This window comes from Ciona robusta, chromosome 5, assembly GCF_009617815.1.
Source record: "Ciona robusta chromosome 5, ASM961781v2".
In the NCBI taxonomy this organism is placed as follows: domain Eukaryota; kingdom Metazoa; phylum Chordata; class Ascidiacea; order Phlebobranchia; family Cionidae; genus Ciona; species Ciona robusta.
In genome coordinates, this window is record NC_143239.1 from 6709536 (window position 1) to 6726238 (window position 16703).

Here is a 16703-nt window from a genome sequence, read left to right on the forward strand (position 1 = left end):
TGTATTTATCCAAAACGATTACCAATATTTAACGGGTAACTAAAAATCTAGTTATGCGAAAGAAGACTCGTTTTTAGGCTTCGAATGCATAGAAAAAGTTTAAATTACAATATCTAGACCGATTAGTTTCAATTTGGCGAGTAATTGGCTTTATTTCTTTTTTAAAATATGAAAATACCAAATATTTCGCGTTTCCATGCTTGTTAATAACTCTTTACGGTTCAATAGTTTATGTTCCATTTGAATGAACACACCCTACGTCATAGTAGTTGGTGTTTCGTCACAGCGGGGATTATTGTCGATCAATCGCTATTGTTTAAATGTAACGAAATACTTCGGCGATTCGAGAGCGTTTGTAGATTAAAATAATTCGAACTTTAAAAAGTTTTCAAGACAAAATGGCGTGCAGAAATACAGGTACGTGTGTGTCTTTTACAAAATATATTTATAATATAAACTTATACGCTCTAAATAAATATGCTAATAAATCTAAATAAAAATAAATATTGTCCGGCGCCCTGGCGTAGTGGTTATCGCGCCTGCCTGTATAACCATAGGTAATAGGTTCAAGGCTCGTCACTGCTACCATTGTGGGCGTATGTGTTCTTGGGCAAGACACTTAACGACAATTGCTTCAACCCAGTGGTCACTAATGGGTTGTCCAAATTATCAGCCATACATAAAAAAATCCCCCCAAAAAATAATAATAATCACCCACAAAGTAACATACATGGCAACTCGTAAGCTGGCACGAGGTGTTAAACCCGTGTGATAACGACTGTCGTTTTCCGGCCACGCGAGGATAAAGTAAGTTACATTCATGCACCGGTATTGCGTTAGTAAATGTTGGCACTAGTAAAGGATCCTTCGGTACACAGCAGAATAGTCTGGTCTCTGGTGGAAAGTGTTAGAGGTTGGTGGTTAGGGGGTTAGTGGTTATAGTGGTTAGGGGTTAGTGGTTGGCAAATAAGGTGGGGGGGGGTCATTTTTCACTATCTTATCTTATTTCACTATCTATTGCTTATCAATATCAATGGTTAAAACACACTTACAGTTAAACCCTGAAGTATTATTAACAAAGGATAACTTTTTATTCCTCAAAGGTATTCTGCGTTTTTTCCTCGTTGGTATTCTGTTGTTTCTATCATGGTACACTTTCCAACTTTACGCCGAACTATTTGGTCGGTTGTCGGTCAAATCATCGCCACAGGTGGTTCAAAACACGGCCGATTCTGCGGGTATGTTGTCATGTGATTGCTTGTAAACAGAGGGTATCGGGTTCGAGGCTCACTGCTTCCATTTGGGGTGTGGTTTTGGGCAAGACATTAAACAGCTATTACAGTTTAATTTTTTGCCCAAAACCTCAATTGTTAGCCATCTAGAAAAAGAATTTCCTAAAAACAATCACTAACAAAATTATGTACTAGTAACCTGTAAGCGGTTAAATAAAACTATATTGTGAGTAGGCAGAATTACAGCATTATAAGGACTGTCATTGCCCCGCCATGCGAGGATCAATAAGTTACATACGTGGTAACTCGTAAGCGGGCACGAGGTGTATGAAACAGAACACCCGTGTTATAACGACTGTTGTTGCCCCGTCATGCGAGGATAAATAAGTTACATACGTGGTAACTTGTAAGTGGGCACGAGGTGTATGAAACAGAACACCCGTGTTATAACGACTGTTGTTACCCCGGCATGTGAAGATAAATAAGTTGCATACATACCTTCAAAACAAGAATAAATATTTTGATTTAATAATCAGTTTTAACTCCCCTACTGTAATAATAATATAATAACTTCATTTGTCTCTTCAACTACGGTAGCGAAGATTTAGAAATATTTTAAACAAAAAGACAAGATATAGCGAAAAAACAACAGTTGTTAAAACAGGCTTACAGTTAAAAACATATTTACATTTAAGTCATTTATATGAAAGAGAAAATTAAATAATAATTTTGCTTCCAGGAAAAGCCACCGTAGCCAAGATAAAGATTGACGACCCCGATGCTCTAGTTGATAAAAACGTCATCAAATCTGCAGAGGAAGAATGGGACAATAAACAAGGACTTATGCAACCAAGTAAGATCTTATCAGTAGTTATGTTATATTGATCTGTTTTGTAATAATGGCCTGACTTTGAAATATTGGTGTCTATTCTGGTGATAGACATTCTATTCTATAAGGGTGAGGTCTTCAATGAGGCACACCTGAGACCTGGGATGTAGGTATATTACCCCAACAGCCAGGGTACTACCATCTAGACCCCACTGAGGCAGTTTATAGACACTCAATAATATATATTCTATTCTATAAGGGTTAGGTCTCCAGTAAGGCACACCTGAGACCTGGGATGTAGGTATATTACCCCAACAGCCAGGGTACTACCATCTAGACCCCACTGAGGCAGTTTATAGACACTCAATAATATATATTCTATAAGGGTTAGGTCTCCAGTGACGCATGTCATAGTTCATTGGCATTTAAAACATATTAAACATGATTGATATACGAATAGTGGTTGGTATACGAATAGTGGTTGGTATACGAATAGTGGTTGGTATATGAACGATCTTTGTGTGATTTTCACATACTTATAATGGCACTAAAGCCTTACAATGCACATTTTGCATTCATATCCTTGTGGGTGGGAATATTGTGGTCAAATTACTTAAAATCCATTGTATGTAAATCTAGCAGACTCGTAGTATAGTTATCCGTGGTTACTATGTGTCTGTTACTGTTATAATAAACCACTTCGTTTCTTAACTATGTGTGATATAATGGCTTTGCTCTAATTTCCTTTTCTTCTTTGTTATAAATAATTCCATGATCTCATAGTATTCGAAGAAATAAATTAACGTTATGTTATCACAGGTGTTATAAAGATTAATAAGAACCCTTGCGCGATGTCTACCACGTGTACACAAGACCAGTTCAGTTTCAAGATTATCACGGGTGCCGCGAACGTCATCGGACCAAGTGTTTGCTTTAACGGGACTATGTGAGTATACCGTGTACATTAGCGCAGCTAGAAAAGATAAGGTTAAAACACGCTATGGTTTAAATCTATTGAAAAGTGTCGTTAAAAAGTGTGGCTGTTAAACCCAACATTGTTGTATGGATAGACTATATATTGTGCAAATTTATATCATATTACTTTCGCTTTAAACAAAGTAAACACACTGCCATTGAATTTATATAATTATTTTAATCAGTTAGTTACCAGTAATATTGCCATTGAATTTAAATAATAATTACTTTAATTAATTAGTTGCCAGTAATACTGCTGTATAGGCTATTTGTGCCTTTTATAATTGCAATGGCTGTAATGGGTAATTATATACACTAACAAACTATATACACTATAACTTATGCTATTGTTGTGGGTTTGGTCATTTAAGGTAGAGTATAAGTATTTGATATAGTGGGGTAAGATGGAACACCTTTTCATTCCCTTTTTCTCGTCCCATTTTGTAGTAAACAAAGAACATTCAAAGAATTATAAAACCGTATCCCCAGAACTTATATATACTGTTGTTAATTGTTTAAAACAATCAGGATATTTGAATATTATGTGCTAAAGGTACCCCATCTTACCCAAAAGTACTATATATATGTGCTTTGGCATTCAATATAGGCTTTTATGATAATATAAGTATTGATATTACCAGAGTTATGTTATTGACATCATTTATTCATGAGCAGCATGCCCCACACTTGCATTTGTATGACTGCAATGAATAATAGAATATGTTCCTGCTAAAATATTTCTTAGAACGGCTGATTTATATTTAAACGTTGTTGTTGTTATATCGTTCAATCTGTTGACACTGTTGTTGTTCATGTTGCGTTTCATGGCTGTTTGAATATTGCACAATTTTATGGTAACATTGTTTCAATACAATTTTATGGTAACTTTGTTGCATTACAATTTTATGGTAACTTTGTTTCATTACTTTTATATATGCATATATTTATAATATACAGTAGGGTGGGGAAGATGGGACACCTAATAACTCTATTTTCCTCGCCCCATTTAGTATTAAACAAAGAACATTCAAGAAATTATAAAACTATATGCCCACGACTCCGATTGACCGTTAGTAATTGTTTAAAACACAATCAGGATATTTAGATATTATGTGCTAAAGGTGTCCCATCTTACCCCACCCCACTCTATTATATTAATATATGTATATTCTAGGGATCTTACCATTTGTAATATGCTAATACAGATTATTATGTAAATTTGCCTCTTCATAATAATAATAATAATATTCTGCCAATCTAATATTGTCTTCAAAATAAATGTATCTAATTTTTTTATGTATTTTGCTTGATGTGTATCCGGTGTATGCTCCACTATTATTGTATTCTAAGCACATTTTGTCCATATTGCCACTATCACTTTTTTGTTAAAAATAAATTAATCTAATTTTTTTGAGTATTATTTAATGCTTATTTGTATTATTTACTTTATAGGGATGCACATTACAGAATCTCGAATCCATGAGATTCGAATCCTTTTGTATCTGACTTATGTGGGTAAAATTATTTTTTCCTATAAATATAAAAAAGATTCGGAATTCTAAAAAAAAGATAAAAAAAAAAAGATTCGGAATTCTAGATTCGAAATAAAGTATTCTAGGATATCCTAGAATACCTAATTATTATGTAATGTGCATCCCTAACTATATATATATATATATCTTGCATTGTAACACATGATCTTACTTATAGAATTATGAAGAATCCTCTAAACAATGTAGATCGTGGAATGAACATCGCTGTTGTTAACGGGATAACCGGTGAAAGTGTTAAACAAATTGTATTTGATCTTTATGGGAAAGGTAGTTAATTCATTGTTCGTTACTACTTTACATTTCTACAAGCTTTTTTTTCCACTGTTATATGTCACCATTAAGTCTGCAGAGTATAGCCGGTGCACAAGCGATTTTTTTACTAACTTTTGATAATACACGCCATAATTTCTTTCACGGGCTCCAATTAATTAAACAATGAAAAAATATGTATTAAATTAAGTAGGATTTCGTAACATAACTTGAAAATGTACGCTGATTTTTGATGGTAGCAGGCGCGCATACGAAAAATAACCGTCTTGCATGCACGAGATCCATCAGGAACTGCCATGCTATGCAGACATCACCATCAGTGGCATAGCAAACCCTATTATCCTAGCATTCACTGTGTGTATGTGTGTTTTGTTTAAATGCTCTTCACCAGGCACTCTACCATATTTCAGTATTTACATTAATACATTGAAATTTGTATTTTTAAACTTGTTATTTGTTTAAAATGTCACAATACCCTTATAACATTGATTGTATGCAAATGAAGCAGCAATTGTTTCACCTGTATAGTTAAAGCATAATGCTCCGTATGACATCATAATGTGGTTTATGTTATAACAATGGCATTGTATTACATCATAGACAGCACAGAATTGAAAGCATTTCTCAAAGAGCTGAAACCGGAACATATAATATTGGTGACTACTTATGATGATGCAGCTTTCAAGTAAGTTTGTATATACCATTATATATGTATGTATGATGTATGTTTATATACCATTATCATATCTTACCTAATATGTGGTAAAGTACGTAATATGTGGTAAAGTGTTGGATGTAAATTCCACCCCATGTTTAAAGTACAGGGTGTTTGGTGTAAATTCCACCCCATGTTTAAAGTACAGGGTGTTGGGTGTAAATTTCACCCCATGTTTAAAGTACAGGGTGTTGGGTGTAAATTTCACCCCATGTTTAAAGTACAGGGTGTTGGGTGTAAATTCCACCCCATGTTTAAAGTACATGGTGTTGGGTGTAAATTTCACCCCATGTTTAAAGTACAGGGTGTTGGGTGTAAATTCCACCCCATGTTTAAAGTACAGGGTGTTGTGGGTGTAAATTTCACCCCATGTTTAAAGTACAGGGTGTTGGGTGTAAATTCCACTCCATGTTTAAAGTACAGGGTGTTGGGTGTAAATTTCACCCCATGTTTAAAGTACAGGGTGTTGGGTGTAAATTCCACCCCATGTTTAAAGTACAGGGTGTTGGGTGTAAATTCCACCCCATGTTTAAAGTACAGGGTGTTGGGTGTAAATTCCTAAGCAGGCACGAGGTGTATGAAACAGAACACCCTTGTCATAATGACTGTCATTGCCCCACCATTGAGAATAAAAGTTACATTTATTGAAAAATCTTAATCTTTTAAACCTACTAATTTTACACATTTATTGTGTATTGGGTACCCAGTGTTTCACGTTTAAAAACATTTTTGTTGTTACCCAAGGCTTGATGATGAAGCAAAAAACAATCTGGAAGCACTTGGGAGTTCTAAAGCCAAAGATTTAGGATTTCGAGATAATTGGATATTCGTTGGCGGGCAGAGCATTAAACATCCATCAGAATTTGAACAAGTAGGTTGTATTTAACTTGTATATGGTTATGGGTATATAGGAACCTATCTATGCATCATGCTATATGCTCAAGTTATTAGTAAATTATTAATTCGTGCGTTATTACCAGTTACCCTGTTGTATGTACCTAGATTATATGTCAACGGTATCATCAGTATAACGATTGTCGTTGCCCCGCCATGCGAGGATAAATAACTTTCATACATGGTAACTTGTAAGCGGGCACGAGGTTTATGAAACAGAACACCAGTGTTATAACGACTGTCGTGCCCTGCCATGTGAGGATAAATAAGTTACATACATGGTAACTCGTAAGCGGGCACGAGGTTTATGAAACAGAACACCAGTGTGGTGGTGTTATAACGACTGTCGTTGCCCTGCCATGTGAGGATAAATAAGTTACATACATGGTAACTCGTAAGCGGACACGAGGTGTATGAAACAGAACACCCATGTTATATCGACTGTCGTTGCCACGCCATGCGTGGATAAATAAGTTGCATACATGGTAACTCGTAAGCGGGCACGAGGTGTATGAAACAGAACACCCGTGTTATAACGACTGTCGTTGCCACACCATGCGAGGATAAATAAGTTGCATACGTGGTAACTTGTAAGCGGGCACAAGGTGTATGAAACAGAACACCCATGTTATATCGACTGTCGTTGCCTCGCCATGCGAGAATAAATAAGTTACATACGTGGTAACTTGTAAGCGAGCATGAGGTGTGTGAAACAGAACACCCGTGTTATAACGACTGTCGTTGCCCACCATGCAAGGATAAATAAGTTACATACGTGGTAACTTGTAAGCGGGCACAAGGTGTATGAAACAGAACACCCATGTTATATCGACTGTCGTTGCCTCGCCATGTGAGGATAAATAAGTTACATACGTGGTAACTTGTAAGCGAGCATGAGGTGTGTGAAACAGAACACCCGTGTTATAACGACTGTCGTTGCCCACCATGCAAGGATAAATAAGTTACATACGTGGTAACTTGTAAGCGGGCACAAGGTGTATGAAACATTCATTTTTTATGTAAGTTTTAGTCACATCTGCTGTATTAATGTGATAGACATAACTGTTTATTTTCTAGATTAATAAAAATGAAAAGGAGAAGAATAAATATGGGGATTGGCCGGAAGCGATTATCATGGAAGGGTGTTTGCCGAAGTTGAGGTGACAACCCTCTGGTGTCACCTAGTGGTGGGAAACAAACCATTGAAACTTTACCTTTTAAAATATTTATCAATATTAATCTGCTGTTGTTGTGTATGGCTAGTATGAAGCATATTCAAAGTTACATACATAATATTGGTTATGTAGTGAATAGACACAACAGGTGAAGCCTGAATGGTCTTTGTGTTGAAAAAACTAGGCATAGGCACCAAACCTGGGGTGGCAGGGTTGGCGGGCTTCCCCTGCGATTTTCTGCACTGAGTTAATCTGAAACCGAATTTGTTCCATAAAAATCAGGTGTCTAACTATTCCTGCCTCCCCTACAATTTGAAAAGTTTGGTGCCTATGGTCTAAATCTTAGATATACCCAACACTCACTATACTATGCTGATGGAAATACACCAAGAAATATATCTTCAGTAAAAACATTCAATCTATTTTATCCTCTCCACATATCTGTACCAGAATTGGAAGCCCCTTTTTCTCTTTTTTTTACTCTTTCTCTCTTTAAGTTTAAGGTGAAAAATCAGCCTCAGTAGATGCTTTGAAGCAACGCGTATGCAGGGAATTTGGATACTTTTTGTGAAAAAAAGGCATGAACTGCATCAATAACATTTAGAAAAAGTATGGGGTCTGAAACACTTTTTTTGAAAAACTTGGATACTTTTGTTAAAAATAGACATGAAATAAGTAAGAACCCTGTTTTATTGCGCTGCACATCAGGTTTAATGCATTCCATTAAGAAATGTTTTAAATCAAGTTTGAACAGTTCTATAGGCATAGTTTTTACCGGACAAATTTTTTTGGGTGGTAACAACATATTACCACAATGGGAGAAACTGCGTTAAAAGCGAGCAAGCCGCTGTTCATATTTCGCGTGTGCGTGTAATACTGTCGTACTCAGTGGCGCAGCCAGAAAAATATAAGGGGGGGGGATTAATCAAAAAATGTTTCAAAACTTTTTTTTTTAATTTAAAAAAAATTTTTTTGGGGGGTTTAAAAGGGGGGATCACGACCCCCGAAACCCCCCTCCTGGCTGCGCCACTGGTTATACTCGATCTTCCGTACTGTCACGGTACAATGTATTGCACTTGGCCAACCACACTTTCTATACATTCATGATTTTTGGGCGGCCATAAATAAATATCCCCGGTTATAGTATGGTAGCAACTTTATGCATTCTGATACAGCCATTCATGTTTGCCTATCCTGCTTCTAGTTGCATGAAGTATAAATGAGAACTTTTGTATGTTTCGTATTTATATCCTACAGCTTATATGTTCGCGCTTCTATCATATCAAGGTGGCTGAACACAGTATCCGGCATGCGAAGTCGTATGCAAACCCATTACCGAGTTCCGCAGGCGGCAAAGAAATCCAGAGAAAACAGACAAAACGGACAAATTCCGAATACTGTGTACAGCCACCTTTAGACTTTTGTATTATTTGGCTATTTTAAGTAATATATTCTTCTCTTAACTGTCTTGTACTTAGATTCATTTCTGTGATGTAATAAACCACTCAATGACAGTTGAATATAATGCTACTATGACATCATTATGCTTATATAACATCACAATATAAATTATATTCATCTCTTCAAATCTGATAGCGAAGATCAAATAAATCCAGAAGTGGAAACATGTTATTTATCTTTTCAAAAGAAACCATAAAGATCAGATTAACTAAAACAAGAGAGAATGAGCAGGAAAATGACAGTCGTTAAATAAACCCCCAATGGAAAGTGTCAGCAGTGGAACTTCAACTAGCTGTGTATATTTACAACTTATATATTCTGTTTGATTTGTCAGAATTTAAAAACAAAAGCAAATATATTTCTTAATGAGCCATTCGCAGTTTTGCTGTACGAAAGCTGTACTTAATCTTCAAGAAAAGCATACGCACTAATTGTCGGTCAAATTTGTTTTGGCTCTTTTGCCACAGAAGAAGAAAAGCAGAGTGAGCACGATGTATCTTTTATTTAAGCGACAAGTTTTAATGCGTTGGCAGATTTTGAAAGCACCCCCGTTAAAGATGATATAACTTTTGTCATTCGTTTGTATTTGCCAGTATGTTCACACTGGTTGGCGCAACATTCACACTGGTTGGCGCAACATTCACACTGGTTGGCGCAACATTTACACTGGTTGGCGCAACATTCACAATGGTTGGTGCAACATTCACACTGGTTGGCGCAACATTCACACTGGTTGGCGCAGCATTCGAACATTCCATTTTATGTTTATCTCCTAGCAGCGTCTGATTGGCCGATGACATGTCACGCTTCATGACCTCACGCATGGCAACCGTCGCATAACAAGATGAAGAAAGTGAAAACGAAATTCTTAAGGCTGTGAATTTCCCGTCTGTAATGTAATAATAGGAATAGATGACAACAATTAAAGGTAATAGTTATAATTTATTCATCATAGTTATAAATTTAGGGGGGAAAAATCATGTATTGTGTATTAATACTCTAATGAAAACTTTTCCTTCAATTAAATATTAATTTCCTTTACCTAATTAGTTGCAAGAGAATGACAGACTTGATGCTGCTGCTATTGTAGGCATATTTGTCCTTGGATAAGACACTTAACAACAGTTGCTCCTAAGGATCAGCCCAAAAAATCACCCACAAAGTTGCACACACATGAGGTGTATGAAACAAAACACCTGTGTTCAATCACTGTCGTGTCTTGCCCCAAAACACATACACCCACAACGGTAACACTGACAAGCCTTGAACCCATTACCTCTGAGTTAGAAGCAGTGCGCTAACCACAATGCCACAGTACCAGTTAAACCTTACCTTTCTCACCAGAGGGCCTCTCCCCTCCTTGTAAAATATCTTTATCCGATGCCAGTAAAGGTTTCTGGTAATCATTGTATTTCACAATATCCCATTCTACGTCGTTTGGTTTGTTGATTATTTTTCGATAAGCGCCCGGCAAATAATATTCTCTGTAAATATGAAACAACTTTTAGGTAGGTATGGGTTCAGGGCTCAAAGCTGCCACCATTGTGGGCTGTGGGCATATGTGTTCTTGAGCAAGATACTAAACCGCAATTGCTCCAACCCAGTGGTCACTAGTAGGTTGTATAAATTGTCAGCCATACAGAAAAATAATCACTCAAAAAGTTACATATGCCATTACTTGTAATTAGGCAACGGAGTGTATGAAACAGAACACCCGTGTTATAACGACTGTTGTTGCCCCTCGATGCAAGGATAAAACGTTACATGTGGTAACTTGTAAGCGGGAACGAGGTGTATGAAACAGAACACCTGTGTTATAACGACTTGCCCCGCAAGTAATAAATAAGTTACATCTTGAACCTACTTCACTTTATGGTCGAACATAGATTCTTCGATTCCCGCTGCTTTGAACTCATCTTTATACCACTGGAGTGCGCTGTTGGTTGGATAAGTTACTTTGTGACCTGGTAATGGCATTATGACATCATGAATGGAGTAATTATCGATATTTTCTTCAGTAACAACAACAACATCAGGAAGTCCGTATTCATCACGTTCTGACTAGAAATAAAAGAAAGACACGTGTTCATATAAGTTTATGTTAAGTTATGTTTGAACGATACTTGTAAGATATTTTTTCAACAAAACAAAAACTTTAACTTGTTTTTACAAAGGTAATTAAGTTATGTTGAATTTGACCAACTTCTGCTTGGTTGTGTTTTTGTGGATATTGCTCTAACCCAGTGGTCACTTATAGGCTGTTGCAGCACCCTGGGTGTTGGGGTAATGGGCCAACTCTGGCCTAAATCCCAGGTCCCATGGCATGCCTCACTGTAGGATCTCACTCATATAGAATAGAATGTGCATATACAATGTTGGGGTAATAAGCCAACTCTGGCCTAAATCTCAGGTACCATGGCATGCCTCGCTGTGGGACCTCATCCATATAGAATAGTATGTGCATATACAATGTTGGGGTAATGGGCCAACTCTGGCCTAAAATCCCAGGTCCCATGGCATGCCTCACTGCAGGACCTCACACATATAGAATAGAATGTGCATATACAATGTTGGTGTAATAAGCCAACTCTGGCCTAAATCTCAGGTCCCATGGCATGCCTCACTGTAGGACCTCACCCATATAGAATAGAATGTGCATATACAATGTTGGGGTAATAAGCCAACTCTGGCCTAAATCTCAGGTACCATGGCATGCCTCGCTGCAGGACCTCACCCATATAGAATAGATTTGACCAACATACTAGTTATATTAACAAGGTGTTTACCTCTTCTGTTTCTACTTTTTGTTTCTTTGCATCTGGTCCAATAGATCTAAAAGAATCAATGTAAGAATAATAGAATATATAACTATTACTCCTGCTCCCAAGCATAGTGTAAATAATCAATTAACGGCTCATCTGGTATAAAAACGTAATGCTCCCAATGAATTGTCTGCCTTCTTTTTTTCAATGTTATAAAGTTTATTTTTTGTGTTACTCCTGCTACCAGGCATAATATAAATAACCATTTAACGTAAATAAAGGCTCATCTGGTAGAAAATAAATAACAAAAAAACGAACTTTTCTTCTTTTTCGTTTCCAGCCAACACGAGGTCACCGACCACAGGGGAATCCCCAAATGTGAGAAACCGACGACTCACGATTCTGTTCCAAACAAAACTCTGGTAACTATGGAGATAGAGCATTCTAGTGTTCCGAGGAATGCGTGCCAGTGATTGGACGAGCTGTTTGGGACCTATTATGATACCATAAACAGAAGAATAAATGATTGAATGTTCATATTCATTCGCCCTTACAATGATGGCAACGAGCCTTGAACCTGCAACCTCTAGAGGGAGGCATATAAACTAATACCTGTATTGCTACATTTATAAATGTTGAGTTATAATTTAACTGTCCGGCGCCGTGGCATAGTGGTTAGCACGCCTGCCTGTAACCCAGAGGTAATGGGTTCAAGGCTCAATGTTGCTACCATTGTGGGCGTATGTCTTTGGGCAAGACACTTGACAGCAATTGCTCCAACCCAGTGGAGAATGGGTTGTCCAAATTATCAGCCATACATAACTACTGTATTTCAATGAACCAAAGCAATACCTACCAAAGTGGGATATTCCAAGCAACAGATATCCTTCGAATGAAGATCTTCTGTTAAGTTTATCGAACGCCTTCTTAGCGTTGCCTTCTTCTCTCCAATTTCTAATCAAGTTTATCGTCTCTTCGCTGCAATCTAAATAAGGTTGGTTGGTATTATCCTGTGTTGGTGCTGTGGTATAGTGGTTAGAGCAGCGTTTCTTAAACTGGGGTAAATTCCTTGTATTTAGAAGGTAAATAAGCTACCAATCAAAATCCACATCAGTTGATGAGACAGAAAAACTGTGCCAATTGTAGTACTTTACCAGACATTAAACAACTCATATAACCGATGTAATTAGTTGTTTTTGCTTTTTAATAAACGAGCCCCATATTAAATATTGGGGGTAAATCTGACAAGCATCTTTGTTAAAAGGGTAAAGTATAAAAAAGTTTAAGAACCACTGGGTTAGAGTGTATGGCTGTGTCGATCAGTGGATACGGGGTTCAAGGCTCAATGCTGCTACCATTGTGGGCGTGTGCCTTTGGTAGGATACTTAAGATATTAACTGTTACTGATAGGACAGTGTGCTCTTGGGGCAAGACACTTAGCAGACATTGCTTTAACCCAGCGGTCAATTAGGTTGTAACACAAAAGCCCACAGGGTAGCAGCGTGAAATTTTTAAACCTGTAAAAACATGTTTCAAAATAGAGTTTCCCCTTTGTAGGTTTCTGGACATGTCTGCACATAAACAAGCATAATATACATTAGGAGACTTAAATCTGCATAAAAATATTTTATAACAGAGTTCCCCGTTTATAAAATTCATTCCCCCTTTGTAAAACTCCTTCTCCACTTTGTAAAATTTATTCCCCACTTTGTAAAATTCATTCCCTCCCTGGTAAAACTCATTCCCTTCTTTGTAAAATTTATTCCCTCTTTGTAAAATTCATTCCCCCTTTGTAAAATTCATTCCCTCTATTATAAAATTCATTCCCCACTTTGTAAAATTTATTCCCCTCTTGTAAAATTCATTCCCCCCTTTGTAAAAGTAGACATTTACCTTTAAAACAAGATGACAAGATTAAATCAACCGTTTCTTCCCATCTGCTTGAAATTATGGATTTTCCAATCTCATACGTTGGGACATTATTGGTCCCAAACCTCTGCATTCCAAAGTAGTTTATAAACCCAGTTTGTGAGAAAGATTTGATCGCCGCTTTTAAATCGTTTTCTTCAATATCAAGAGTGTTTCTGGTGGAAAGTTTGTATTAAAATTTAGTATAAAAATGATAGATATAAATGACCAAACCAACCAAAAGTCATGTCTGCTTATCCACACACTGCAATAGCTTCAGCAACTCGACTGTGGGCACGGTAGTGGCAACCATGGACAAAATACGAACCTGATCACAATGGAGAACTGATTCCCATTCAAATCTCCAAGTCGCTTCGCTGTTTTACACGAAACAAGATTCCCAACTCTAATATTGCTGAGAATTTGATTGACAGGTACGAGACGCTCAGGGCTGATTGATGTCGTTACTTCCTGCAAGGCAAAGTTTCTATTTAGGTGAAGTATTTTGACCCTGTATGTTTATATTGTCAAGCATACGTGAACACTCTATGGGAGCATTTGCCTTCGCCGATCTGTCAAGGGAAGATCTTTCACCCATTTCCATTAAAGTCACGAATCTACTAGTTTTGTGTCAATCTCATTAAGTCACTAAATAAATCTGGTGTTTAAAAAAAAACAGACAAAATTCAAATCCAACCAATATTAAAAGATACTTTATTAAAGTCTGTTAGGTTTTCGTAGCACCAGATTTTTTAGTTTTATGTCAGTCTCGTTTAAGTATTTTTATTCTATGTGGGTGAGGTCCGGCAACGTGGCACGCCATGGGCCCCAAGGCTTAGGCCACAATTGACCTATTACCTCCATCTCATTTAAGCAACTGAATATCCAGAATACATGGTCCTGACCTGCACTGTTACCCCTCTCTTATCTTTGTTTCCAGCATATTGAAAACACCTCGCGTGTCTAAGGTTTAACTTCTTGAGAATTAAGTTCACAGCGTCCATTGTGGCGATGTTCTCTTTGTAGAGGACGAACTTGCAATACGGGAAACCTCGGTCTTTGTTGCTCCTCTTGCGTTTGTTTGAATCTGTGTGAAGATAAAAAATCTTTACGGTGTGTATGAATACACCATGTGTGTCTGGTGCATAAGAAGACACACATGATATAACTCAACAGTGAGCATGAGGTATATGAATACACCATGTGTGTCTGGGGTATAAGAAGACACCCATGTTATAACTCGACAGTGAGCATGAGGTGTATGAATACACCATGTGTGTCTGGTGTATAAGAAGACACCCATGTTATAACTTTACAGCGAGCATGAGGTGTATGAATACACCATGTGTGTCTGGTGTATAAGAAGACACCCATGTTATAACTCGATTGTGAGCATGAGGTTATGAATACACCATGTGTGTCTGGTGTATTAGAAGACACCCATGTTATAACTGGATTGTGAGCATGAGGTGTATGAATACACCATGTGTGTCTGGGGTATAAGAAGACACCCATGTTATAACTTGACAGTGAGCATGAGGTGTATGAATACACGATGTGTGTCTGGTGTATTAGAAGACACCCATGTTATAACTCGATTGTTAGCATGATGTGTATGAATACACCATGTGTGTCTGGGGTATAAGAAGACACCCATGTTATAACTTGACAGTGAGCATGAGGTGTATAAATACACGATGTGTGTCTGGTGTATTAGAAGACACCCATGTTATAACTCGATGGTGAGCATGAGGTAAATCCCAGACTCAACAAACCTGAGGAAAACTTCATAACTTTGATTTCTTGTTCATCTGTTGTTTCATTTTTCACAGTTTTTGTTTCAAGCTTCGGAAAGAACTGACTCACTGTTTTGTGTATTTCCGTCCGTTGTGACTTGCTCATGCCAACCTAGGTATTGATGAGTCATAATTTCCCTGTGTGGCGGTGCAACGACAGTCGTTATAACACGGGTGTTCTGTTTCATACACCTTGTGCTCGCTTACAAGTTACCACGTATGTAACTTATTTATCCTCACATTGCAGGGCAATGACAGTCGTTACAACATGGGTGTTCTGTTTCATACACCTTGTCCCTAAAATTAACAGTTTATTTATTACATAACATTTTTGACATGTTTATTTTTTTACCGTTTTTATGACAAAAAATGCAGCTTTTTCAGTGTTGCCGTCCAGATTCTTCAACCCATCAATATCTTCTGCCGAAAGAACATCATTTGGAATGTGCAACACTGCTTTCTATAAAGTCAACAATTTTAAAGTCCACCAGTTATACTTGGATGGTGCAATATTAGTTATTTTAAATGGAAACTTTTTAACATTATTCATTAAGGTTTATATAATAGTAATCTTTAAAATAAATCTTTGGTACTGTAAAAGCAAATTTAAATATTTTAAAAATAGCTTGTAAATATTTAAATAGCATTTCAAAAAGAAGTTTTTAACAATGTCTTGAAAACATAAAGAAAACGAAGTTAAAAAAACGGTTTTAACAACATAAAATAAGTTTTTAAGAGTGTTACTTCATAATTATTACTCTTTCAAACTAAGGGGTTAAATTAGGTCACTTATAAAATGTAAATTTTGTCTTATTATACCTCTTCAATAGGCTCATGTTCCCTTACGACTTCCGTATCAAAATTGGTCAAATGAACAACCTTTCCCTGCAGATCGATCTCATTTACCATGAAATCCTGGTAACGCATCTTTAGAATTCCTGTAAACCCTTTATGTTTTCCAATATACTCTGTCATACCAACGTCCTTTTCAAGCAGAATCGACATTTTGGGCAGCAACGTGTTTTGGAATGTCACGAAACTTTTTAATGTTTAGTTAATCACACACGTTATGTAACTATCGCCGTAGGGAAATTCCCGAGCGCAATTTGCGGAAAGTGTTTCACAAAATATAA

General features: G+C 36.9%; 2 protein-coding genes across 2 annotated transcripts; one reads left to right on the top strand and one right to left on the bottom strand.

The window, feature by feature from the left end:
* Nucleotides 1-246: 246 nt before the first annotated feature.
* Nucleotides 247-9168, top strand: LOC149736112 (protein FAM3D-like). Its single transcript, XM_089879333.1, has 8 exons — nucleotides 247-417; nucleotides 1104-1238; nucleotides 1972-2085; nucleotides 2881-3007; nucleotides 4747-4856; nucleotides 5460-5544; nucleotides 6319-6445; nucleotides 7546-9168. Exons 1-8 carry the CDS (start codon nucleotides 399-401, stop codon nucleotides 7630-7632), a joined length of 804 nt encoding a protein of 267 aa, XP_089735459.1. The 5' UTR covers nucleotides 247-398; the 3' UTR covers nucleotides 7633-9168.
* Nucleotides 9169-9587: 419 nt separating this feature from the next.
* LOC149736113 (pseudouridylate synthase 7 homolog) lies at nucleotides 9588-16671 on the bottom strand. The gene is made up of 12 exons (XM_089879284.1): nucleotides 16390-16671; nucleotides 15923-16030; nucleotides 15550-15682; nucleotides 14680-14861; nucleotides 14103-14245; nucleotides 13760-13950; nucleotides 12723-12851; nucleotides 12185-12359; nucleotides 11891-11936; nucleotides 10969-11165; nucleotides 10437-10588; nucleotides 9588-9993 (listed from the first exon to the last, which is right to left on the bottom strand). The coding sequence occupies exons 1-12, from the start codon at nucleotides 16573-16575 to the stop codon at nucleotides 9677-9679; spliced, it is 1959 nt and encodes a 652-aa protein (XP_089735410.1). The 5' UTR covers nucleotides 16576-16671; the 3' UTR covers nucleotides 9588-9676.
* Nucleotides 16672-16703: the final 32 nt, after the last annotated feature.

Coding starts and splice junctions, on each gene's coding strand:
- LOC149736112 (XM_089879333.1), top strand. Junction 3,008..4,746: donor GTTTGCTTTAACGGGACTAT/GTGAGTATACCG, acceptor TCTTACTTATAG/AATTATGAAGAATCCTCTAA. Junction 5,545..6,318: donor TATGATGATGCAGCTTTCAA/GTAAGTTTGTAT, acceptor TTGTTACCCAAG/GCTTGATGATGAAGCAAAAA.
- LOC149736113 (XM_089879284.1), bottom strand. CDS start 16,575: ATGTCGATTCTGCTTGAAAAGGACGTTGGTATGACAGAGTATATTGGA. Junction 16,031..16,389: donor AACATGAGCCTATTGAAGAG/GTATAATAAGAC, acceptor TTGACTTTATAG/AAAGCAGTGTTGCACATTCC. Junction 9,994..10,436: donor GAGGCCCTCTGGTGAGAAAG/GTAAGGTTTAAC, acceptor ATTACATTACAG/ACGGGAAATTCACAGCCTTA.